General features: G+C 35.9%; 1 protein-coding gene across 8 annotated transcripts in view; it reads left to right on the plus strand.

The window, feature by feature from the left end:
- Positions 1-934: 934 nt before the first annotated feature.
- Positions 935-27,278, plus strand: part of arhgap42b (Rho GTPase activating protein 42b) — a 144,045-nt gene continuing 117,701 nt past the window's right edge. For 4 of the 8 annotated variants that reach the window (XM_082182897.1, XM_082182899.1, XM_082182898.1 and 1 more), the window contains exon 1: positions 935-1,264. In XM_082182897.1, the coding sequence (XP_082039023.1) occupies positions 1,111-1,264 (154 nt within the window). In that variant the 5' untranslated portion in view covers positions 935-1,110. The remainder of the gene's footprint in view (positions 1,265-27,278) is intronic. The other 4 variants (XM_082182900.1, XM_082182901.1, XM_082182902.1 and 1 more) reach the window with 1 other exon arrangement.

A 27,278-nucleotide genomic window follows, 5' to 3' on the forward strand; every position in this document is an offset into this window, starting at 1 on the left:
TCACAATTTATTGCAATACAAAAATGCATCAATATGTATTGTGGATAGAGACAAAATATATTGTGTATAATTCACTCAAAATGCACATTTCTGTGTGAGAAAAAATTCTAGTTTCTTAGAGTTTTAGTGTCAGTACTACATTAAACTACTATTTATAAAGTTGAATATAATGTATAATAATGCCATGGCCCCCCCCCCCCCATGGCATTATTATACATTATATTCAACTTTATAAATAGGGGGGGGGGTATTTGTGGGTCCTGATAATGTCAAATTTCTTATGTTACCAGTAAAAAGTGGCCAACATTATTTTAAATATATCTAGTCAGTGAAAGAGTGCAAGCATATTCGTCTAAAATAATTCTGTATTTTCAGCTTATACCCACAATGTAATATCAAATTCATCATTTTAAGCAACAGTACATTTTTTGTTAACCTTTTATCATATGTCTTGGAGTATCGCAATAATATCGTATCGTGATATGTATCGAATCGTGACAAGAGGGTATCGTTACGTTACACCCCTTGGCTACCAAACATATATCTAAATATGTGAAAATGTAAAAGTAAAGGTAGTGTAGCCTACATATTTATCACTGAATGTTGTTGTCCTCTCTACACTGTAAGAAAGTGAAAATAAGAAATTGTTACTTTAATAAGGAACTACCTAGGCCTACTTCTGATGATCCTTGACATGCCAATCTTGATGCTTTTTTTTCTGTGACTTTTTGTGTGTGTTGAAATACCAAAATAATTTTTACAAAGTATGAATGAATGTCTCATTAACAAAGAATTTTGAAAAATAGATTTTAATTTTTTTAATTGATTGTTTACTAAAATTGTGTTGAAAGCCATTACAAATGGCACGTCTCTGGGTGTTATCTAATGTAACCAGCAGGAGTCTCATGATCTCAGGCTGAATGCAGAAGTTTGGCTTGATGAAAGTTCAGAGCGCGGAAGTGAAGAGAAACTTTCGCATGAATCTCTGCAAGAGAGCGACTCTTCGCGCGTTTGACTGTGGATGATGATGATGGTGGTGATGATGACACGGATCCGTTAGTGTGTCTGAGGAAATACTGAGTTTTGTGAGGCTTCATTTCAGGTCTGATAATGGGGTTGCCGACACTAGAGTTCAGTGACTCTTTTGTGGACAGTCCGGACTTTAGAGAGAGACTCAAATGTCACGAGATCGAGCTGGACCGAACCAACAAGTTCATCAAAGAACTGATTAAAGATGGACACCAGCTGATCTGCGCGCTCAAGAGTGAGTACTAAACATTTCAATTCAATTCAATTCAATACAATACACAACAGCATCTCTCTAACCGTTCATGTTGGCTGTAACTCAATACCTAGTTTGCTGTCTACCTAGACAGCATGTGGTCACTACGTGCTCTAAAGCGCGTTTGTGATACCCAACAATGCAGTCTAAGTAGGCGTCTAACTAAGTTTTGACAAATAGCCAACGTGATTAGTTAAAAACATCCGAGTTTGCGTAAAAGCCAAAAATCCAGTGATAAAATTACCACAGCTAACATTTAACTCAGCATGAAATGTAGCTGGTTTAAACGCATCAAACAAAATGAATAATTTTAGCCTCACCTCACTAATCTTTCTCTGTTGTAGCCAAAAATTCAATTCCCAGACATTTTAATTATTTTAATGACCAAAACATACTATTTACCTTGTTACTGCATGGTGTTCCCTCTATTAAAAAAGAAGAAAAGAAAGAAAAGAAACTATGACACTCAAATGGATATCATTTGGACTCTTTCTACAGCATGACAGGAAGACAAGTATATCATGTCAGTACATTTGATAAGTGTGTACACTAATTGTAGTGTTGACAGCATTTCTGAAGCTCATATTCGACATGGCTACCAAAGATAAAATTACCAAACAGTTGTTTAAAGAAATTAATTACTATAATAAAAAAAGTATTACTTAATTTAAGCTAAATTGCAGCATTATTACTTACAACAGTGTTACCCAGTTGTGCGTATTGTTGAATATTTAACCTAAGATTTCATGAATGTTTATTGAAAATGAAACGGTACATCTGACAGTTCATATCATGAGTCATATCACAAGTCCTTTCACTAACTTGTTGACCATTTAAAGGGATAGTTTGAAAATTGTATCATCACTTTCTCACCCTCAAGTTTTTCCAAACCTGTATGAGTTTCTTTCTTCTGTTGAACACAAAAGAAGATATTTTAAAGAATGTTTGTAATAAAACAAAACCATGAGGGTTTCTGGTGAACTAAGTTATACCTTTAAGAGTTTCAAGTCTTAAAAGTCTTTTCATGCCTTTTTATAGAAAGTGACTATTAACAAGCATTATTTATTCATGAATATGCTTGTTGTGTCATAAATTAATGTATATTAAGATAAGCCTACTTATTATTGTGTGACATCATGTTACTTTATGTGATGAGATATAACCTAACTATAAAATTACCAAGACATTTTTATTATTTTTTTTGCTGTTTAGGGTAGAGAGACAGAAAAGGAGAACATGAATTTTGAATGTCAACATTTCTATTTCAGTTCATGTTTGAATGTTTGTGTGATAGTATCTATTCAGGGGTTATCTAAAGTTCTAAATGACAAATTGTTTACTGATCTGATCGAGGTCACAGATACATAGAGACTGTTGTGATTCCCAGTGTAGTCTTTCACTACAGGCCTTTTGTTTATTAGCGTACACTAGCTATGTTTCCATCCAAAGTTGTGAGTTTTGTTTTCCAACAAAATTGGAATAACGCATAAAATATTTGCGAATAAAGTACTGTTTCCATCCTGTGTTAAGAGAACAAAACTTACTGAGAAATCGGTGCAAAATATCTGTAATAAAAAAGAAAGTTGCTGCAATTGGGGAATCCGCTGTTGCTCTTTTTTTCATACATCACTTGCATCTCAGAGTGCGCAGATATAATTAATTTACGCTGTCATGTTACTGTATCTTGCCTTCAGAGGCGGAAGCCTGATGTTTGGGAACGCAATTGTGTGAGAGTTCTGTGAGGTGAATATACCCAAACATTTGACATACTTTGGCTCGGCCATTTCAGACTAAACCAACATTTCAGATGCTGCTGCCCAATGAAACTGTGATTTAATAAAGTGGACTAACTAGTTGACATACTCTGTTGAGACAAATTCCCCTTTCACACAGCAATACCGGTAAATTACCGTAAAATTACCAGATTTACTTTTCTGGTAAATACACAAATGTGCTGTTCACACAAGCAACTGTGTTCCGTCTTTTTACCGGTAAGATACCATTCACACATCAGTGCCAAAATGACCTTTAAACGCTGGGCCATTTTATTCATCCACTTGAATGAAGAGAAGCACTTAAGTTAAAAAAATATTGTTATATAAAAAATGTTTTACTTCTGAGTGACAGGCGTAAGGGGATTATCACAAGACACGTAATAGGCTATGTATTGCCATTACTATAGTACGCAATAACTGCAGAAACACAGCACTGATGAATGGAAAAGAAGGCCTTGCTGTTGCTGCATCCAAAAATCGCTGTACATACGTTTTGAAACTTAGGCCTACTTTGAAAAAGATGTTCTAAAACGTACAACTTATCATACAGGTAAGTACTTATCATTCCAGAACCGATTTACCAGTTTTTTTTGTGTGTGTGTGTGAAAAAGTCCTGTTTACACATGATCTCATAACGGTAATTTACAGTACCAGTAAAGACTGTATGTGTGAAAGGAATTTATTCAGTAAATGTGATTCCACCATAATTGATGCGCATGTCTTTTTATCGGATAAAAAAACTGAGTGCAGACGGGGTTTTTTATGCACCTTTTTAGAATGTACGTGTGTCTTGGCTTTTCCATTCAGCATTTTTTTTTTTTTTTATACAGGAAATGGCAAGATTTTTTTAAATAGTTGGATGGAAGAGCCCGATCTCATGAAAGTGCGTATCTATAGCACGAATGATAATATCTCGTATCATTTATACGCCAAAACGAGTTTTAGCGTAAATATGGTACGCAGTTTTCGCGTGCATATGATACGCACTTTATGGCGTGTAATATGCACGCCCTCCTCACCCCTAATCCTACCCAAGGGGTTTGCAGTGCGTATCATTTGAATGCTAAAACTCGTTTTGGCGTATAAATTATACGAGAATTATCATTCGTGCTATAGATACGCACTTTCATGAGATTGTGTTGGATGGAAATATAGCTGCTTTTCCTTAGAACAAAATCAGGGCAGATATCTCTTCTTCTTTTTTTGTAGGTTAATGTACAATTAAAATTACATTTAAAATTAGTATGCCAAAGGTGCTTGGCTGGTATATTTCCAGTATATTTTTGTATGCATCTGTGAAAGCATTCACACTGTTTCAGCTAGAATTTGACTGCCAAATGCATTAATGTAATGTACTGTGTGTGGAATGCTGGAATTGTGATTCTAGAGGATGTGGATAAATTGTGGGTAAATACAATATGCCCCCTGCCCCCCTCAAGGTTCCTAGATTATCTGATTCCCCATGCCAAGGCCGTGCAAATGCTGCTGCTTCTTTTTGCATAATAAAGGTTTTACCTAATGATAATATTATGTGGCACCGCTGACCTTCAGACATGGAAACAAAGGATAACTTGTTTTTAGTGAATGCCACATTGGCTCAGAGTGATTAGAATGTTGTTAAATAAATAAATAACCCAAAAATTAACATTCTTTCATAATTTACTCACCCATGTCATTCAAAACTTGTATGACTTTTTCTTTTTCCAATTCTGAAGGTTGTGCTGATATTTATTTGTATGCTTTTTTATTATCTTACAATGAATATGAAGACTTCAGATGCAAAAGCCTCTAAGTGCCATCTGAAAATTTCTTCTAGAATGATCATTTTTATCAAGCTTGCATGTTTATATTCAGTTATTACACTTTAATTTAAAATAAAAATTACCTATTAATTGTCATTATAGTGAAATTACTGAACTTAAATATACAAGCTTGATAAAAATGCTCATTTTAGAAGGAAATTTAAGATGGCACTTAGGCCCTGTCCACACGGAGACGCGTTTCGCTGTATACGTATACATTTTTTATCGTATTGGTGTTTCGTCCACACGGATCCGGCGTTTTCGGAGACTGAAACCGCTATTTTTTGAAACCGGGTCCCAAGGTGGATAAATCTGAAAACGCCGCCCTTGCGTTTTCGTGTGTACGGCCAATCCGTATATAATCCAGAGGCTTTTGCATCTGAACTCTTCATATGGACTAAAGGTTTTAAAAGAGTACACAAAAGCACAATATAATTGTCATAAATTTGTCCCATATGACTTCAAGTCTTCTGAAGCCATGCGATTGTTCATCATTGAGTCAGTGTGAATAATTTTTCGAGTTACATTAACTCATGTTAAGCTGAAATTAAGCTGAATGAGTTACAACAGATTTCTAGTTCCCAGCATACATTGTGTCAGACAGAATAAGAATAATAAATGTTGAAATTAACAGTTTTTTTTCTTTGGTGCACAAATATTAAAAGAGAGATGTGTTAGGAGAATAAATGTTTAAATTAACTGGAATTGTATTTGGTGCACAAATATTAATATTAAGAGAGGTGTGTTAGTGTTTAATATTCTGTTAGGTTGGGATTTATATGGGTTTCTATTCTGTGTTTGAGGTTATATGTGCTGTTGCTGAACTGTGTATATGCAAGTGTATAGTGATAGTCTCTTTGCTAAATATATTAGCACATGCAAATGTGCTATTGCTTGCAAGCAGTTAACTGCAAAAACGATTTAGTGTTGGGGAAGTTACTTTTAAAAAGTAGTGTTTGCTCGTTACTCGTTACTTTTTAAAAAAGTAATCCGTTACTTTACTTAGTTACCCCGTTTGGAAAGTAACTTTTTACGTTACTCGTTACTTTTACGTTACTTTTATGTTGCTTGACTTTGGGCAGAACCCAATATCTGTTCCTAAATATGTAGACATAAAGTTATAATGGAGGACATAGCAGGTAATTATTTTGTGCTCTTTATTATAAAAAATAGTATCAATTTCAAAAGAAAAAAAGTCCTTCTCATTGGCGCTGCTGTGTGCGGCAACTTTTATTCTCAGCCGGCTCTGCATCATGGGGTAGAGTGCGACACTCCGCGATGAGCCGCGTGCTCGCGCCACTTCTCTCGCTCCGCTTCCCCTATCCACCGAACTTTAAATTTCGGCAACAGCCAATAAAGCTTCCCTGCTCTCTAACACCGGTGCGAATCGCGTCTTGATAACATAGGACAAAATGATATAGAAGACATAAGCTTAGTTTTCAGACATACGACTCACTCTATCAAGGGAGTAGAAAAAAAAGAGATTTTGAGAGAAAAAAAAATATTTTGTTTAAAAGTAGTCTACACATATTCAAGCTTTCTATATATTTCTCAGGTCTGTGAGACAAGTAGCTTATGAGTTTCGGTTCATTTACAGTATGGAGAGGAGCTCCAGTTCACGCGCTGGTGCCGTCATGATTATTTTTCACTTTTCATATAATCAACATAGATTAAATTATTTATTTATTTATTTAATTTAAACATAAATATGAAACTAAATAGTTTTCTTTAATTTACTTCTTATTAAAATCAGCCAATTGGTTGATAAAACATTGATTAAAATTAAGATACAATTAATACAAAACGAAATTCATTTTAAATACAGGTTTTCTACAAAAACAAACTTAATAAAGTGGTCAAAATCATGTCTCCACACGCAATTTTTTTATTTAATTTAATTTAAACATAAATGAAACTAAAGGCCATTGCACACCGAGTCCGAAATTTTCGTATGCGTTTTTTCATGTTCGTCAGCCTTAAAATTCGTCACGCACAGAAACCTTGCACACTGAGTCCGATGCGTATTTATTAAACCTTTGCTGAAAAAAAACCCCCGCAAAAAATACAAAATGTATTCGTCAAGGGTAGCAGTGGGGATGATTTTGTTGCCCTCTTTCTTCTTAAAAAGAGAAAAAGAAAGAGGAAATATTGGGTCCACCCAATACTGAGATTGCGCCGAGAGGAAGGAGAGTTTCACCTCCTTATCAAGGCTTACACCTCCGATTCAAAATTTACCTCAGAATGTCAGTGGAACAGTTTGATGCTTTGCTAGCGATACTGGAGCCACATATTAAAAACAAGACCACCAATTTCCGTGAACCAATCGATCCTGAACAGAGACTGGCAGTATGTCTAAGGTATGGGCACACACACACACACACACACACACACACACACACACACACGCAAGCGGGCGGCGGAAGCGCTGGGCAGACAGAACAGCTGTATACAGGTTATATTTTATACCCAAATAATACATGATTAGTGATCGAATTGGCTGCTAAATCCATTGTGGATTTTGTCGTTCGCTTTTAGTTGTACGGTGGCTCTGAATTGTGAAAAAACCTCTCAAAATACTGGCTGTGGATGCGAAAAACGCAGAAAATCGAACCCGATCCGAATTTTTTTATTACGGACGAAAGTTTCGTAGACAGTGTGCAAGCGTGATTGACATAACGGTTTTTTTAACGTGCGAAAATTTCGGATGCAATGGCCTTAAATCGTTTTCTTCAGTTCTCAACCGTTCTCTTCTCTCAAGCGCGCAGCTGAGGCAGTGTCGCTGTCAAATATATCCATGGGAAAAGTAACGTTGCGGCGAATTGAAAAAGGAACTACGTTTCGTTACCAAATTTTTAGTAGTAACGCGTTACACTACTTTTTACCCAAAAAAGTAGTTACGTTACTGTAACGCGTTACTTTGTAACGCGTTACACACTTTGAGTTAATATGATGTTTATGTAATCAAGTTATGAGTTAGTCAATATTTAAATTACATTTTCAGAAAAAGTCAGAATTTTAAGTTCTAACTAACTAAAATAATCTTTGAGTTTAACTTAAAAAACGTGTAACTGATTACTTAAGTTTTTGTTATGCTAACCTATAAGAGTTTACAGTGTATATGAACTACTTTTACATCCTTTTTGAAGCTTGAAAGCCATAATTGTATGGACAAAGCATAGAAGCAGTGTTAAAAACCTGCACTTTTTTGTTCCATTGGAACAGCATGAGGGTGAATAAATTATGACATTAGTTTTCATTTCCGATTTGTTCCTTTGCTTACTTCACATGGCACACAGACAATACTACCATTCAGTTTAATACAAAAAAAAAAAAACGAAATAAATTTCCCAAAATCATACAGAGGACTAATTGTCACAAAAGCTCTGTTTCAAATAGGTCTTTGATCCTCCTCTGTCCTGTGCATTTTGTGACTTTAACCTTGCTTTATTCCCAGCAGAAAACTTTGAAAAATCATCCAAATACACTTTTAATATCCTTCTCTCCAGTCAAATGAACCCAAATGAATAATACGTCTTTCAGACTGATGTGTCACTGGGTGGCAGTGCAATTTTGTTCACTTCATTCAATGCTTCAGTGGGGTGCATGTTTTTGTAAAGGTCACATAATCCTGTGTTTAACAGCAGCGCATAGTGACTGTCGGTTAGAATCTGGGGTGGTAATTTGCTGTGGCTTTTTCTTAATGTAATATACTACAATCATTGAGCTACTTTACCATATTTCCACCTTCTTTGCAGTGGCTTACAAAACAATCAGGGTTTGTACGGGTGCTTGAAATCCTTGAAAATGCTTGAATTTTGATGTTGTGTTTTCAAGGTTTGAAAAGTGCTTAAATTTTGGATAAAATGCTTGAAATTGTAACTATTTCTTTCACAACAAAAACCTATCTGACTGAATAGTTTGTTTATTAAATGGAGAAATAAAATGTAGCCCTTCCGATACAGAGCGATTTGCGCTACGCTGGCCAGAGCAAAAGTAGGCGGAGTTTTCCTTTTGATTTCCGCGCTTTTTTGGATGCCCCGTTTTTATTGGCCGCACAGGTAATCGTCACAGAGCGCAGCGGCAAAAGTTGAACTATTTTTAACTTTGACCGCGGCGTGCACGCAAGCTCGCCGATGCTGCGCTCCACTTTGGTCGACGCAGCAACAAAACGTCTTCGCGCAGCGCGCAAGCCATTGAAATAAATGGGTGTCATAGCACAGCGGTGATAATGTAATGTTAGTATTGCATGTCCGTTATGGCACGTTCATTTGTGGAATATGTGAACATAGTCAAAGTTACAGCACAGTAACTGTAACGTTAACTACCCGCAAATTAAAACCTGCAAACGTTAGCCCAGTGCATAACAACAATCGTTGATTGCTGAACAGAAATCTGTCAGATGGAGTGTCAGACAAGTAGCCTGGTTGAGAATGGCCTTGTGCAATATTTACACTGCTCTATTCCAGTAGATACTGTATGTCTTGGCAATGAAAGACATTTTTTATTTCAATTGATATAGGCTATTTATCAGGCAGGTGCCTGTGCACTGTCAGAGTCTTCTGGGTTCAAATGGAATTACAGGTTGTTGTTGCACTGTCTCAGATTTTGTTTGTCTATATCAAGAATGTGTCCCAAAACCAAGGCCTGTAAAATATTTCTGTTCAAATCCTATGTCTTCATATTTTCAGCCCTTGAAATTACTTCAGTTTTACAGCCTGAAAATCACATTATCTGGGAAGCAATATTTGGACATTAATATAATGGAAAGTATTATTCATAGGCATTATCTAGACAGTGATACATTTTGAAAAATAAAACTTGTGATTTGCTTAAATATCTGATCCCTCTGCTATTACGAAACACAATTTTGGCTGTTTATAGCATCATCTCTTTTAATGTGATAAAAACAAAATAATAATTTTGATTATGTATTGGTTTGTAATTTACGGTGGTGTAAGGTGCTGGAAAAAGCTTCAAATTGACCTTGAAAGTGCTTGAAAAGTGCTTGAATTTGACCTTGGAAAAGGTGTACGAACCCAATGTATGTGAATATGTGCAGTTGTTACCATCTACGTGATTTGTCCCCATGTAGTCAATCATTTTATCCCTTAAAACTCACGTAATTGACATATTCTTCATGCCTTAAAATAGCTTGAATGTAACTCTACAACCTTGCCTCATTTAGTATGTACGCCGCGGTTCTATGAATATCCACATTAGCCCCGCCTTCACTCACTAACAGCAGCTCAGAGATCCACTCGTTGATGATCACATGTTGTCGTGATTGGATACAAGGTAGTTTGTGACGCCAGAAACACCAGCGATTTCACATTGTTTGTCTTAAAGCATATTAAAAATACCACATAGACATATAAACAACATTAAAAGCTTGATTTTCACCATAGGGGGACATTAAAAATGTCTTCCATTGGCATACATCTCTTTGTTTATATGTCGGTATTCATACATAACATTTACAGGTACAAAAGCTTCCTTTCTTACATTTGGGTATATGCTGAAACATATAATATGGATGTACTGACAGCATCTGAAACCCAAGTAGTATTATGTATTTACAGCTATAGAAATGTAAGATATATTTGAATTCTTTATTGCACAAAAATATATAAATAGTTATATTTTTACAATTTTATAGATAGATTTCAGATTCCTTAACTCCATCTCCAAACCTAAACATAACCAAACTTTAGAAAAACATAACAGACAAGTTATTCATAATAAGTTATTTCAAAAATGGCAAAAACCATTTGCAAAGTAGCATCTAACAATGTGTTGCATTTGAGGCACTCACTAGTGGAAAATAGGAGTTTTGTGTGATGTACAGAGTAGAATTTTAGTTGCTAATCACTGAAAAATTTTCTGATCCACTTCGTAAAGGCATGCATATCTCATTTAAATTCATACAGTAGCCTACCTGACACATGACGTCGCAATAGTGATGTGGCAAACGAAAGCTAATAAGCATTTGATATGACTGATTGAAGACAAAAATGTATCTTTTCATATAATTTCATTATTCATTACTTGAGCATCAAATACTCTAATGCACAAGTGTCCCTGAGCAAGACACTTAACCCCTAGTTGCTCCAGAGGCGTGCGACCTCTGACATATATAGCAATTGTAAGTCGCTTTGGATAAAAGCGTCAGCTAAATGAATAAATGTAAATTATTTAATATGTATTATTATTCTTTATTAGTATTCATAATCAGTTGTACTATCTTATGAAGTTTAAAATGCATGAGCTAGACTATAGTTTGCATGGACACGTGTTTAGGGATCATATGTTAGACATAGAGAGGGGAGCTGGAATGAGTTATATAAACATAGAAGTATGTGTGCAATGCAATACTCCACTGATGCATAGGTTTTCCATTGATGATGTGTACATCGACTGTTGAACAGTTGGCATATTCTTTACAAGGAAAGGAATGTTTTAAACATATATAAATAATAAATAAGAGATTTCTTGGCGAAATAACTGGCTTAGCTTCCATGATTCAACCATAACAGGGGAAAGTTTAATTTTCAAATCTACACTGATGTAAAACAATTGCATCATACATCTCTGGCAAATGTACAAATTTTAAACGAGTGCAGGATTTCATAGATGCAGCCGCTACTGAGGTTATATACAAAGATCGCTGAATAAGAATTTGGATTTGGTTCCGTTCCTCACATTATGCAATCATATGGATTCTGAACATTTGGATTACAGTGCAAGAATAAAATGAATTACTTCTATGATTATGTTATGGTGCATTGGTGGTGTATATTTTATGCAAACCATTTTATTCACAGCATAGGCTATTCAGCATATTGTCTTTTTTTTTCACAACATATTTAGAAAATGAAAATTCTGTCATCATTTACTCACCCTCATGTTGTTCCAAACTACCCATATTCTTCAAAATATCTTATTTTGTGTTCAGCAGAAGAAGAAAAAATCATACAGGTTTGGAACAACTTGATGGTGAGTAAATCATGACAGAATTTTCATTTCTGGGTGAACTATCCCTTTAATAAATGTGATTTGAAAACAATTTAATTGATCATAAATGAATCAACAAATTAATTTCATGAATTAAATATTGATAGTTTAAATGATGATTCGTAAACTGTAAAGTTGTTGATAAATGATTTACATTTCAGATGCTGTCAACACATCATTCTTGTATGTTTAGTGTCCATGCAAACAAGTAAATGGATTAGAACGACATTTTACATAAAATACATACAGTATGGATACTTAGGAGTTGCATACTAGACACCAAGTTAGTTTTCACTCTGTGTGTGTGTGTGTGTGTGTGTGTACCATTTCTAATACTTGACAGAAACATACAATATTTAAATTACTTACATTACATTATATTACATTACTTTTTACATTGTTACATTCAGTCATAATTGTGATTGCTACTTTTAGGGATTAGTCTGTACTAGACTCTTAAATGATGTGTAGGGACATGCCCTTACCGTCCATACCAAAATCTACACCCGTCGGGAATGGTATTACATTCTTGTTAGATTATCGCATGGGACAGTCACCGTGATTTTGCCAAGTAAGACGTGTTCCTGGATAAACACATTTTGTTGATCCTGTAACAACATTCCTGTAGTCCTATTCCTACCCATAAGTTATCCCTAAAATCAGAGGGAAATGATCGGTGAATAACACTGATGTAGAAGCACCTCACCCTGGTTGTAAGCCTGAACTTGACATAAACTGTAAAATTGTCCTTCAAATCTGATAGTTTTTTTCAGAATGTTGTTCCAGGATCAAAAAGATGTTGATCCAGGAACATGCTGTACTTGCTGAAATCACATTCACCCTCATGGGACGCTGGGTATATTCTGCACGCCATGAGTGATTGGCCAGAGGTGTTTATTTTGGATATTATATTTTTTTGCTAAAATTTGTCTGTTAATTGAGACGTTCCCACACAAATCACAATTTTTAAGTTACTTGACAATATTTTTACCATAATTTTTGCTGAAAGTCAACATGTTCTTCATCTAATTGTGAGTGTTTATTCAGTGCATATGTGAATCTAAACAAAAACATTTCATTTTATGAGCTATACCTCACCATTTTAGTTGAATGGCATTGTTAACAAAGCCAATCTCTTTCTACTTCAAAGTTGCTCAATGCTCACCCAGCAATGGAAGTTCGAAATAAACCACGGCTCTTCTGAAAATTTGTCCCATCTAATTTGCAGCAGAGAGTGTCAAGGAAATTAAGGGGAGCTTCAGCTGAAGAGACTACTTACCGCCCAAATGGGTTAGAGGTGCTGCCTGATCAAAAGGCCCTTTGCCTTATGAAGGTGATTAGTGAGCTCTGAATAAGAAGGATGACGGGGTCGGATTTCTGTCCATGTTAAAATAATGATGTCCGTGTAACTGCTACACAATCGCTCTTCAGCACTGATTGAAATATTTAGGAGCCCGAATTCGTAAGTATTGTACAGGTTGGCGATTTTTGTATGAATTCGGACAATCTGACTTGTATTAAAATGTAAAACGTCACCATTAAAACTTCTTAAAATCATTGTTTAACCTGATTAGACTTTGAATGACAGATTTCCAATGTGACCCTACTAAACCCCGCAGTACGTGTGTGTGAATGTTGTACTTTTCACCTTACGTCATTGTGATCTGTGTGTGGAATGTGAAGGACTCCGTATACTGAGCTGAAAATCTCCAGTAATGATAGGGTGTGAATCGTCACTGGTCTCACGATTCAATCCTATTACGATTATCATGTCTTCAATTCGATATCACGATGCATTGCGATATCACTGCACATGGCAACATTTCAATCAATGAATACAAGCAGTCAGATATGAACTCCCTTTTTATTTGATCTGCTCCAAGACCGTACACTTCCTGAATGTATTTAAACAAAACATAGCCTAAGCCTGAACACAGCAGACAACAGGAGCATTTAGAACTAATAAACACTAGTGAATACTAAAAAGGCATGAAACTGTCAAGTAGTGTACTTAAAGGGTTAGTTCTCCCAAAATTTTTTATTACCCCATGATTTACTCACCCTCAAGCCAACCTAGGTGTATATTACATTCTTCTTTCAGACAAAAACAATTGGAGTTATTTAAAAAAATGTCCTGGGTCTTCCAAGCTTTATAATGGCAGTGAATGGTTGTTTCTGTTTTGAAATCCATCAAAGTGCATCCATCCATGATAAAAGTCCTCCACACGGCTGATGGGGGTTAATCTGAGGCCTTCTGAAGTGAAGCGATGCGTCTAGCCCCTCCCATTCCGAGGACGTTTTAACTCCTACGGTTGCTGTGTTATTTCAAATCTGCCAGCAGTCATGAGTAATCTCCCCCTCGCATTCGTCACGGTGCCACTGAGTGTAAAAACGCGAAAGGCAAAGCTTGAATTTCCAGGTATTGTCCCTCTTTGTCTAATGTATTTTCAAGATGGATGCGCAACATGGCTTCCGCCATTCGAGCGACTCGCTCGTATGTATTCTAAATTGCAGATTATACACTTACGAGAATACTTAATTAGTTGGTTGAAGTGATTACACATTAATGAGAATGTATAATTTTGAAAGAACAAAGTGTTTTTTGCTAAAAATCAACTTAAAATATTACACAGTGTAGCTTTAAATATGGATCTTTTTCTTACACGAACGCATCACTTCACTTCAGAAGGCCTTTATTAACCCCCATGAGCCGTGTGGAGGACTTTTATCATGGATAGATGCACTTTGATGGACTTCAAAAAAGAAACAACCATTCACTGCCATTATAAAGCTTGGAAGAGCCAGGACATTTTTTAATATAACTCTGATTGTATTCTGAAAGAAGTCTGAAAGAAGAATGTCATATACACCTAGGATGGCTTGAGGGTGAGTAAATCATGGGCTAATCTTCATTTTTGGGTGAACTAACCCAAAGATACAATAACGCACGCATGCACACGCTCAAACATTGGAACGGTGTTGTGTAAACGGCCCCTAAATGAACAATAATAAAAGTAAATTTTTTTATTACACATCTTCTACGCATTACAGAATCTCTGGATCAAGACACAGTCGAAGAAGCAGAAACAAGTGATTGAAGCATTGCTAACACGATCACCAAACAGCATACGTAAATCAAAACTGCCTAATGTTACCGAATGAAATGTGGACCCAGGACGAGCAATAGGACTGTGATAGAAACAAACAGGTTGTGTACTTTCTTAGCTGCTGCGTTAGCTGAGCAACAGCCATTGAGACATTGCTAGTGGCTAAATACTATTTATAGCTCTCTCCAGGTATTTATAATCTTGTCTTGTGTCATTTATAAATATTGTAAAAGTTGAATTTTGAATGGTTTTTGTTGTTTGTAAATTTAGAATCAGCTTTTAGCAGCAACATTGTAGACATACAAAACATCAAGCCCACATTGTGGCATTGATAAGTGACATTTGTGCTTCTCCACTCTTGCAAAGCACCAGCAGTGCATTAAATTTGAAAGCATTTCTCTTCCTCTATCTCCGCATTAGTAAGGTCTCTGTTTGGATTCCACTACTCTTCTGGGAGTGTTGTGTGTTTATGTGAGTAAGTGCAATGCTCCAGGGGTTTTGCCACAGGAAATGCGCTGTAAACAGTGTTGTGTAGTCTTGTGCTTTCCTCCCACTGATAACTTTCCTCACTGACAGTACTGTAAGTGTGTGTCTGTGTTTGTGCTAGCTTGTATCTGTAAGACTCAGGATGCTGAGAGACTAATTAATCTGAACAAAGATTGGATTGTCGGGAGTTATTTTCACAGTGAAATGTTCTAATTCTTCAAGGCTCTAAGAAACAAGTTACACAGTTTCCACTGTGTTAGAAAATGTTACACTATAGCCAATTTTATCTATATGACTCTGACCTTTACAAATTCACTCCCAAGAGCTGTTGCCTGATTTGACCTGATGTCCTTGTTCAGAGAAATGCTCTTCATTGGCTAACACATAATTTAACATATGCTACTAAATTAACATATCTGTACGGTACAATTTTCTAAACCATTGTTTCACTATTTACTTTTGTTATGCTCTGTACAGATAATTTGATACAGTATATTAGTTTTCTGTATGGTTATGATTGTTAACTGGAACAAATACTAAATGTATAAATAACTTTTTCATTACTTGAAATAAATAAACATTAACTGAAATAAAATATATTAAAAAAACCTACTTGCCAAGGCAACATCTCATTTTCACGTAGATAAAATAAAATAAAACTAAATTTAAATAAACAAACTTGTTTATTTTGTTTATATAAACTAAAAATAAATCTAACCTATATAGACACATAAAAAAAAAAAAAAAAAAAAAAATTGAACTAAAATTAAAACAGAAAATATAAAAATCTAATTATAATAGTATATCATTGATACTAAAATAACATTGGTTTGCAACATAAAACCCATACCAGCCATCTTGACCAGTTCCAGAACTACATTGTTGCTTAATGGAATGTGACTTATCATTCTTTCTGTATCATACCTCCTTGCAGCAGATAAAGAAATAGACGTATGTCTATTTTACACCATAAACAATGTTTAGCTGTTTGTATATTGCTTGCAGAAATATGTTCACAGTACAACAGATTTTTGGCTTCCTGGTTTGACCACCTTGATCAAAGCCTGTTTTATCCTTTGAGGTTTCATATCATAAAAAACTAAATCTAAATTGGGCCTATTTAAAAAATAAAATTATGCATGTTCCAAGTGTTAATTTTGCATTATTCATCAGTTCAATAAAAAGATTATTTTTGGAATATCAAATGTTATTACATGCTCTCCCTTTTAAACAACTTCTCAAATGACCAGGAATCACTTTTACTTTTCATTCTTTTCTCCTCCAATTGCTCCATTCTGGTATATACAGTATAACGGCCACATTTAAAAAAAAAAAATAATATCCTGGTTCCTTATGAAATATGTGACATCATGGAAGTAAAGTTTCATGTACTATGTAAAGATACAGAACTGAAAGCTTCCTTCTCAGGCCAAACAAGCCATTAACTGAAACTCTAAACTTCCTGAACTATGGCTTTATCGATATATTATGATTTTTCTTCAGGTCCTTCTATCAATATGTTTATTTACTGTATGCATGCGTTTCTTTTCTTACAATCAAGCAGCACATTGTCTAAGTAAGTGTATACAGTACTCCGAAACCTCTGTTTCTCAGTGCAGTCAGAGCCGTTTCTGGGTGAAGTGAATTGATTGATACTGATACTGCAGATTTACCCACTCCAGAGTTTCAATGGCGATCTTATTATGAGATTGTGATTGTATTGATCTGTATGATTTGTATTATATTGTGACATAGTTGGCAAGACCCGGCTATTGTATTAACCAACTGATCTTTGGACGCTAACAAGACTTTTTAGTATTCATTAATTTGGTCCGCCCAATCAAAGAGAAATAATAAGGAAGGAGATTGGATACTATTATTCCATATGGCATATAATTAACAGTAAGAGTGATATAGGAGATGCTTGCCAGATGCTGTGATGTTTCTGCTAACTGATATTTATTGTTTTCCAAGGTCACTGATCGATATGTGAGGCACAATTCAGGGCTCTATGATTTCCACAATGCGGAAAACGCAGACTGAATCATGTCATAAAAATGGAATTTGGCAATTTTTATATAAAGAAATCAAAAGTAGAGCTAGACAATTAATCAAATTGTGATATATTATGACTAGTGTCTGTAAATATTAATCTGCAAAAAAGACTGCTATTTAATTGCAAGCGGAAAACTGAACGCTGGTGCGAGGTTAAAGTGTGCAAGCAGACCATCTATAGAACAAAGTGTACGCGCGTTATGGACCCGCCTATAGGCTCATATTAATAACGCACTCTTTAAATAACAAAAAATATTGGCACAGAAGGGCGCAAATGCATTTGCTATTTAAACAACGTAAACAAAATGATAACTGCGTCGGGCTTTAACTGGCAAAAAAAACCACTTACTTGCCTGGCGCCGCATTGCACCGGGTGTATGATAGGGCCCGTGGTGTTTTCAGCGTCTGCCGTCTCACTATATGAGGACATGAACACATGAGCTTCATCCCCAGAGATGCTCTGAGAGTCAAGCATTCACAAGAATTTGACCATTTCATTTGATAAAACTAGTGTCAGATACACAGAAATTCAAAGGTCTTCACTACAACCTGCCAAAATAATTATGTAAATATTATATTTTATTAAATAAATATATTTCTGTTGTACAATAGATGTACTTCCCAAAGTAGTAAAAACAACAACTATACAGTTTACTAAAACATTATTTAAGAAGTTTAAAAATGCTTAAATTTTAATAGTGAACCTCTTTTATGCAGTACTTTGTTTGGAATAAAAGGTCTAAAAGGAATTGTTACATTTTTGTTTGATTACATTTGAAAATATGAATTAAAAGTATGCAAATATTTAGAAATAATTAGAAATGGCCAAGTTGTCCTGCATATGTTTTTGTATTCTTGATGCTGCTCTGCTTCACTTGATTACACACTTTTAACAAAAAAACAAAAAAACATTTTACACGATCCTAAATTCAGTGTGGAATCTTTTGTGAATCTATCAAAATGTGATGCAGATTTTACAAAGAAGCTGTTGCTGAGTGATTGGGAAGTGTTTTGGACCAGATAGCAAAGTAACCACTGATTCTCATTTCACATACAAATATGGAATAAACATAAAAGCCTTTAAGGCATAACGGTAAAAAAAACAAACATTCTAAGGGTTAGTGAGAGGGTGGAAGATGGTCATGAAAAACTAAATTATATTGTTTGTTGCCAGAAAAAAATTGCCTAGCATATCAGTGGAACATGATCTGCAATATCACTGAATGGCCTGTCTTTCATGTTATACTTCTTTCTGTCTTATGCTGTGAAACGCGTGCCAAGATCTGAAGATATACAGTACTGTATAATTGACAATTTAATGAGATGAGATGAGATGTAACTGAACTTCATTCAGCTAATGCGCATAGCAACGATCTTTAAGTAATCCCTGCAGATGTTAGTATACGTGATGTGTTGTGCTAAACGGAAACATTTCCCTTTGCTCAGCAGAAAGGAGCAATTTGTACTAAACGATATGCTCTTTTGCTGCTAATAGAAAGTGACACTGTTTGATGGAATCTGAATGAGATGCTTTTGTTTGTTCTGCTGGATGGCTGTTTGGCTTTTGCTTATGCAATTTATTTCAGGCATTGTTTAGCTTTTTATGCTTCTATTGCATTAAAGCCAACACCAAGAAAGCTGGTTTTGTCATTCCGTCTTTCCTCAGATTGTAGAGACGGTGTTATTACAGTCTGAGATGCATATGTCACTTTGCTTTTGCTGTAAGAGGCTTGTTTGTAAGACTTGTGAGAGTGATTCTGTCCAGAATTAATGCATTTCTGAGACTTGTGCCTCCGTGAACAAAGTTGTTCTTGATTTGTGGTTCTCATGTCTTGTATTTCCATCTGAACGAGGCCGATAATGGAAGTCTTGCAACCCGTCTGATTGGCCGATATGTTTGGACATCTTATTGGCTGGGTGTGTTTGTTGTGCTACCTTGACTTCTTTTTAATGATGGAACTGTTTCATAAGTTGGTAACAAATAGTCAAAATTTTATATACTTTTTTGACAGGGTGCGTTGAAGAATTTTGTCTGCACGTTGACACATCACCTCAGGTTTCCTGGAATGTCTAATTAAGCCGCCTCTGGGAATACTGACAGACTTTAGGTACTCGCTCACCCTTGAGCACAGAAAAATACAACCTCAAAAGAACAAAGAATAAGAAAAAAAATCTGAGTAGGCCTATGTATTAGCTTGATGTTCAGCTGGAAATGAGAGAGTTTTCCCAGAATATATAGGCCAGACACTATGGCAAATGCAATATATTAGCAAAAGTTTGCCAAAAAAGAATTTTCTTTTTATAATTTGGCTTTGTTTGAATAACTATCAATTGAGAAAGTCACATGAAGTGCACTTAACATATTGTTAAGCTAACTACTTTATAATGTAAGCCTAAACAAATAAATGGTGTAAATAGTTAAATAAAAACTTTTTATCATTATTATATTTTTGTTATTGAATTTGAATAAATTAAAATCATTCTTTCAACATTTCTCTCATTCCATCCATCATGTTGCATGTATTTTTCCCACTCTGCTTGTCAAAATTTATTCTAGCCTTTTCTGTGATTGAAAAATGCACTGCCTTATATTTTAGCCAAAAGAAGGTGTCTTAGAAGGCAGCATGTTGTCATTTAACAAAGTTACACAACATTTGTACTTTGTGGTCTATCTATTTGAATGCGGCTGGGCTTATTCTGTTGAATCTAGCCCAATCTAGATAATCGGTCAATTATGTATTCAATTAATCGGATTAAAAAGTCACGTTTTATTACATCAAGTTAAATCTTGCTCAGTTTTGTCCTCCAAACAGTGTGCAAAATGTAATTATGTTGTCTATGCTATATATTTTGTAACAAAAAAGGGTTAAATTATAAATATTTCATTTAAAAACTTGCCCACCATAATAACATAAAAAAGAAGCACAGAAGAAACATAGACATTCACTTATCTGGATATAGTAATTATATTACATGTATTCCCCAATACAGCAGTTCATTTAGAATTACTGCTCTTATTAAATTCATTGTATATAATAAAATTCCTGTTTGGAATTTGCAAACAGAAAGACTGAATGCGTCTCCAGAGAGGAAACGTATCTGTTCGTGCGCGAGGTTAAAGTGCGCGAACAGACCTTCTACGGGACAAGCCGGATTCCACCATATCTTTATGTACACAATAATAATCTTTTACATTGTAATCCTTTTATTTTTAATATTTGGCATGTTTGTGTGCTGCTGCGCGTCCCTGTGTGTTTAATAAGCAGAGTGTACGTGCCTTGTGCACTCGACTATAGGCGCCCTTTAAATAACAAAAAAATATTGCGCCATTGACTTTAGTAAGTAAGTAAAGTTTATTTATAAAGCGCTTTTCACAGATAAAATCACAAAGTGCTGTACAAGAGAATAGGTAAAACAAACAATATAAAAATGTATATACATATGTAAAATTAAAGTGACACTAGTGAAAACCCATCAACCAAAAGCTTTCCTAAATAAACATGTTTTCAGATCCTTTTTAAAAGAGACAACAGAGTCTGCGAGACGCATGGAACAGGTTTCAGTTGGTTTATGGCACAGTCTATTTCAGTTGCCTCAAAATAGCAACACGCCAACAATGCTCCTGAACACACCTCGTTTTCAGACCAGCACGCCCATGGGCGCACAAATCAAACAACGTGGAGCAGGACGTGAAAATTAATTGTCCGGCTTTCTGTGTTTTCACTGTTATAGAGGGCGCTATGACACATCTTCTGAAAGAGTACTGAATCTCCTGATCAAAACACATGTGAAGAAGACGCAGAAACAAGCGATCTCATATGTATCATATAAAATAACTGCACATAAATCAAAACTGCCCAATGTTACTGATTAAAATGTGGACCCAGGATGAGCTATATGACTGTGCAAGCATTAAGGGTGTTGCTAGAATCGATCTACTCGATCTGGATGTAGTCTTTGACAAAAACTTGATTTTTCTCAGCTTTTTGCTTAAAATCTTGTTTAAAAGCAGGGGCTCTGTTGTTTCTTTTGATATATTGCATGTTCAGATATTCATACAACAAAATATTCTGGTGGCCATGAATATTTTGTGAAAATGATTAAAATGCTGGCGGTGGCTGGCAACTAAAAAATAAATAAATGCTGGCAGCAGGGAAAGAGTTAAATGCCTGAATGTTTCACCATTCATTATTACATATTCGGATCTTGAGCGACCCGGATCTATATCTAACAGGGATGGCCGCAGTAGTGTACAACTCTCCTAATATTTTAATAACAATTACAAAAGAGTAAAATAAATCATATTTCGTTACATTTTGGAATTTGGAAGGTTTCAATATGAGCAGATGTTTTATACCATCATCACTGTCATCATCAGAGCTCATTTTCCAGTACATTCAGCATCTGGCTCTTATATGCGATCTCAGCCATATTCTCAAAGCTGTCATATTCAACATCTTCAAAATCAATATTTTGATTACTGACAGCTTCTTCACCAGATCCCATCAAGTGACAGTGACACTAATATATGATTGCATACAGTAATTGCATTGAGTGAACTGAGGCGCTAATAGAGTCTCACGAATATGCACATCGTGTAGCCGTGTGGTGAAGCCCAACTGCCAAGGTCAGGATTTTTATTTATTAATACATACAATTTGGGTTTGTTTTTCAACCTGTCGTATACCCCCAGAACACTTGGAATATACGGCACGTGTCGGTTATAATTATTCTGTAATCACATTTTTATTAAAAAGCTTGATGCTGGTCGCTATTCACTGCCATTTCAATGAATGAACGTGAGCGAGACATAAAAAAAAAATTAAAAAAAATTCTCCTTTAGTGGCCCATAAAAGAAAGAAGGGCATACGGCATTAGAACAACAACAGGGTGAGTAAATTATGACTTAATTTTCATTTTACGATGAACTATCCTTTTAAGATGGTGTCGTTTAGGTAGAGATACAGCAGGCCTGACTGGGGGATTGGTGTTCAGAGAAGTGCTGACTGGAAAAATGCCAGGCCTGATTTCCTCCGGCTGACACATGGGCACCCCCACTGAGAGGCTGATGAACGATTGTCATCGTTACCTGGAGCAAGACTCTTCCTCTTTCGATCCCCTCTGAGTGGAATCAAAGGACAGGGAACTCCTACGGTTCGATCAGAGAACAATCCCATGCTTCTTGTTAAGCTGGAAGAGGGTCTCTTTGATGGGCCGCTCTCGTGGCAAATCAGTATGGTCTTCCTGTCAAGAGCGTCTGATTGGGTATCAGAGGAATACAAGTTCTCTCTGAGACGTTCCCTAATACATTACCTGTCAGTCCTCAAAAGAACATCGTAATTTAGCAGTTTTGTTCCATGACTTCTACATGAACCTCGAACAAAGGAAATGTTAACGGCCACTTCACGTGCGTGACAGTCAGTAATGGATAAATAAATGATGTTGCTGGTGTCCACATTTATGAAAATATATAGGTCTACTCCGAATGCTGTGCAGTTTGTTAGATAAATGGATACTGCAACATTTTAAGCAGGTATTTTAGACAAGGCTACACTTTTATTATCAAAATTTGTATTGGTATTATCGCTTTCTGTACTTCGCAAATAGTTTGACACATACTTTCAGAAATGCGTTCCGAAGCATTAAGGAATGCAACACAAATATTATTTTATGTAGGTGATCATGATCATTTCGCGTTAAATAAAGCTTAGGCATGCCGCATGCAATATGTTACATGTGCATGTAGTTTGACTGGTTACTATTTTCTTTCTTAATGTTTTGTCTGCCCTCTAGTGGTTGGAAATGTGTATTAGCTGTGTCTTATTATGAGCAGATTCTCTACACCTGTGGACCGTGTAAGAGGAGCGTGGATATAAGGAGCCCCATTGTAACATCTGGGAGGCGGGATTGGTGCGGCGGTCGAGTGGCGCTCGTTTTCCTTGTTTCTGTTTCCCTATTCCCCCAAATTTTGTTATGTTATTGTTAGTTAATAAAAACCCTATTGGACCGAGCCTTTCGTGTTGACCCTCTTTTGTGTTATGGCACTGGCCGTAACATAATTGGGGGCTCGTCCGAAACTGTTACATTTATTAGCCTATGTTATTTTCGACTGTTTTTGAGTGAAAGTAACTACTGTGGTCCCATGTGAGTATTTGACCCTCTTTTGTGTATTGGCAATGGGCGTAACAACATAAAATGGTTTGATTTTATAGAAAATAATACAGTTATTATTTTAAAATATGCTACAGTTGGTGACTGTGATAGTACAAGGGGACATTCTCATTCTACAGATCAATAAAATATTGAAAATGGAATTTATTTTCAAGCTCCATTTTACTGAGAGTGAAAAACCACAGTGTTTTATAAACGTGTATAGGCCTATCTGATTTTTTTTTTCTTCTTTAGGAATGCGCTAGCATACACTGTAGATGAACATGAGAGATTAGACATGAGCTAAAACCAGAGGTGTAAAGTCCAGGTTCAGAAAGTAAAAGTCCTCCTCAGTATTTTGTTCCAATCACCTGGATTTGCTATTTCAGCCAGGAGACAGAACTAATTAGTGAAATCAGCTGACTGAGTTTATGGGTGGAATAAACATATGGCAGGACTTCTACTTTCTGACCCCTGGAGGGATAGTTCACCCAATAATGAAAATGCTGTCATCATTTACTCACCCTCAAGTTGTTCCAAACCTGTATGACTTTCTTTCTTCTCCTGAACACAAAAGAAGATATTTTGAAGAAAGTCGGTAACCAAAAGACTGATGGACCCCATTGACTTCCATAGTAGGAAAAAAAAAATACTATGGAAGTCAATGGGGACCAGCAACTGTTTAATTACCAACCTTCTTTAAAATATCTTCTTTTGTGTTCAGCAGAAAAAAAGGAAATCATACAGGTTTGGAACAACATGAGGGTGAGTAAAAACATTGGTGGTGGTTGAGGAGATTCCCCCTTCTATGTAAAGCGCTTTGAGTGCCGAGAAAAGCGCTATATAAATGTAATGAATTATTATTAATTATTAAATGATGACAGCATTTTCATTTTTGGGTGAACTATCCCTTTAAACTGACAAAGCTCCCATTTTTAGTGTCACTAATTTTGACAAGCAGTTTTAGAAATTTCAATGTTTCCACATTCAATCAGGTAGTAGCTGTACTTGTTCCAAAGATTTCCACAGAGTGAACTGACTTGCTTTAAAAGGGACTTTGGTTAAATTAAATTTGAATACATTGTTTTCTGAGTGTACACACACTGGAGACACCACTATGCATTTGCTCAACTACGACTCTGGAGGCTGTTCATCAATCCTTCAATCCATCAATCCAAAACATTTACATAGTTTTCCATAAAATTAACCTAATAACAATTTGGGATGTACAGTATATACGAATGTACTGACTTCAGTACATCTATATATACAACTTGTATCTGCACAAAAAGACGAAAATGCAAGTGAACTTGAACTAAGTTACATGCTAGCCAGAAAGTGTTCCTCCCATGGATACACTCTTCCCATCACAACGCACTGAACACAACGGGCAACGTCTAAAGCATAAAGAATTCACAACATATTATAGGCCTAGTGTTCGCATTATAATGTTATATGGCTGACGGGTGCGGCAAATCTTGCACTTGCACAAAATATTTTGCGAGAGAACGCAAAAGCATTTCACGATCCAAGTGTTTCCAGGCATCACTGAGTGTTTTCAAATCCATAGTTTCACTTTATTTCGCCTGTCTGGATTCTGCATGCTGTCCTACGCTAACCAATCAGACCTCAGGTACCACCCAAAATGGCAAAAAAAAAAAAAAAAGGAAATATATTTTTTAAAAGTCACAGCAATCATCTTTTTCGTCCGAGTACTAAAAAATGTGAAACGGTTCATTTCAAATTGATTACAGAAGTTAAATGGGATTTTATTATCATTTTATTTGATTTCAAAGCATACTGTTACTGATGATTAAATTTAGGGGCTATTTCACGACACTGTTTTCAACTAAAAACGTAAAACTTTTTATGGTTTTGGCCGTTTTTGGTGCCTGAAAACGCAAACTTTTAAAAACGAATTTCAAAGTGCAAGTTTTTGAAAACGGTCTCCGTGTAAACAACAAAAACGCAAATATCTGAAAATGATGACGTTATGCACATGCGTATTACGTGTTCAATCTATAGTGTTTCATCGCCATCTAATGGCCTGGCAGCAGAATACAGGTTTTTTTTTCCTGGATCGGTGTGAATAGGGATCGTTTTGACGATTGTGTTGTCTGTTCGCGGAAAACTCAAAGGAAAAACTTCTCCGTTTTAAGCATATCGTTGTCGTGTAAATGTACCCTTAGTATCATCCAGTAGATTTCACTGAAAACACTGCATGCTTTAAGTAAGTTTTACAGCGAAAAACTCTCATTCTCTATTTGTTTAGTTTTTTTCAGAGACTTGCGTGTTAGATGGTGTTTTTATCACTATAAAAGGTGTCATTTGCGACATTATTGACTAACTGATGAAACATTTTGGAATGTAAAGACAGAACTGAAATTCCTTTTTGCTACACACCCACACTTATATAAAAAAAATAAAAAAATAAACAGATACACGCAGCCACCCACTATCTGCAGTACACTATTAGACACACGCACCGTCACTCTCTCTTTGGCTTGTTGTTTGTAACAGGGCCTGGAGGAAATGTCCTTTCCCCAACAGGCAGTGAGCTATGAAGGCACTCTTCCATGGCAGGCTGTGTGGAGGTGTGACATCAGATAAAACCTGTGATAAAAGCAGGCTGGAAGCCCGTCAATGTGCACACTGCCTCTGCCAGGTTCCACAGCATGCCCTGTAATTACACTCGCAGCAAAATTACCCAGCAGATGCATCGTGCTTGTTAATGTCATAACAGGAATGTTGATAAGTGCCGACATGCATGTTCTGTGCACATTGGATCGTGTTTAAAGGGATAGTTCAGCCAAATCTATCAAGCTCCAAAAAAGACAGAAAAGCATCATAAAGTAATTTCCCAAGTCTTCTGAGGCCCTATGCGTGGTCTCGCGTCACAACCATGATATATTTTTGTGACAAACACCAAATGAAAAGAAATAAGTAAATAAATCTAGTAAGGTTCGAGAGGCAGCAGGGTGGATGTATGTGACCTTTTGAGAACATGCTCCTGTTCTGCTGTCTGGTTTTGCCCTTTGAGCTCTTATTGTCTTGTAAGGGGATTTTCTTTTCTACCCCTGAAACTGGGTAGGTAATGACACATACTGTCTTTTAGTGTGTGTGTGTGTGTGTGTGTGTGTGTTATTGGGATTGGTTCCAGGTGGTTTTATGTTCCCTTGCAGCTTTTGTAAGTCAGTTTGAGAGTGAAATGCTTTGTGACAGCTCATACTGCTCTGTCAACTTTTTTGAATACAGTTTTCCATCTGATCCTCACTCATTAATTATTAAAACCCATTGTGAACATATGCAAATATGCAAAATCATAATACTCATTCTTACTGGTGTATGTCCTATCATGCAGTGATGTGAACAGTGTTACTCTTGTTCATTAAACCAACTGTCTGAATCTGTAAAACTACTGAGATGCCTTCCTTCCTAGGCAACATCTTTAGGCATCATAGCAGGTGTGCTTCTGATGCACAGGCTGTTCCAAAACGTCAAACTAAATTGTGGTCTTAAAACATTCCTAGTTTGGCCCAAAATCTCTCTTTGAGAGAATGCAATCCCAGACTGCAGTGCAGACATGTTGAATATGAATATGTATTTTATT

This window comes from Leuciscus leuciscus (assembly GCF_965113295.1).
Source record: "Leuciscus leuciscus genome assembly, chromosome: 10".
NCBI lineage: Eukaryota > Metazoa > Chordata > Actinopteri > Cypriniformes > Leuciscidae > Leuciscus > Leuciscus leuciscus.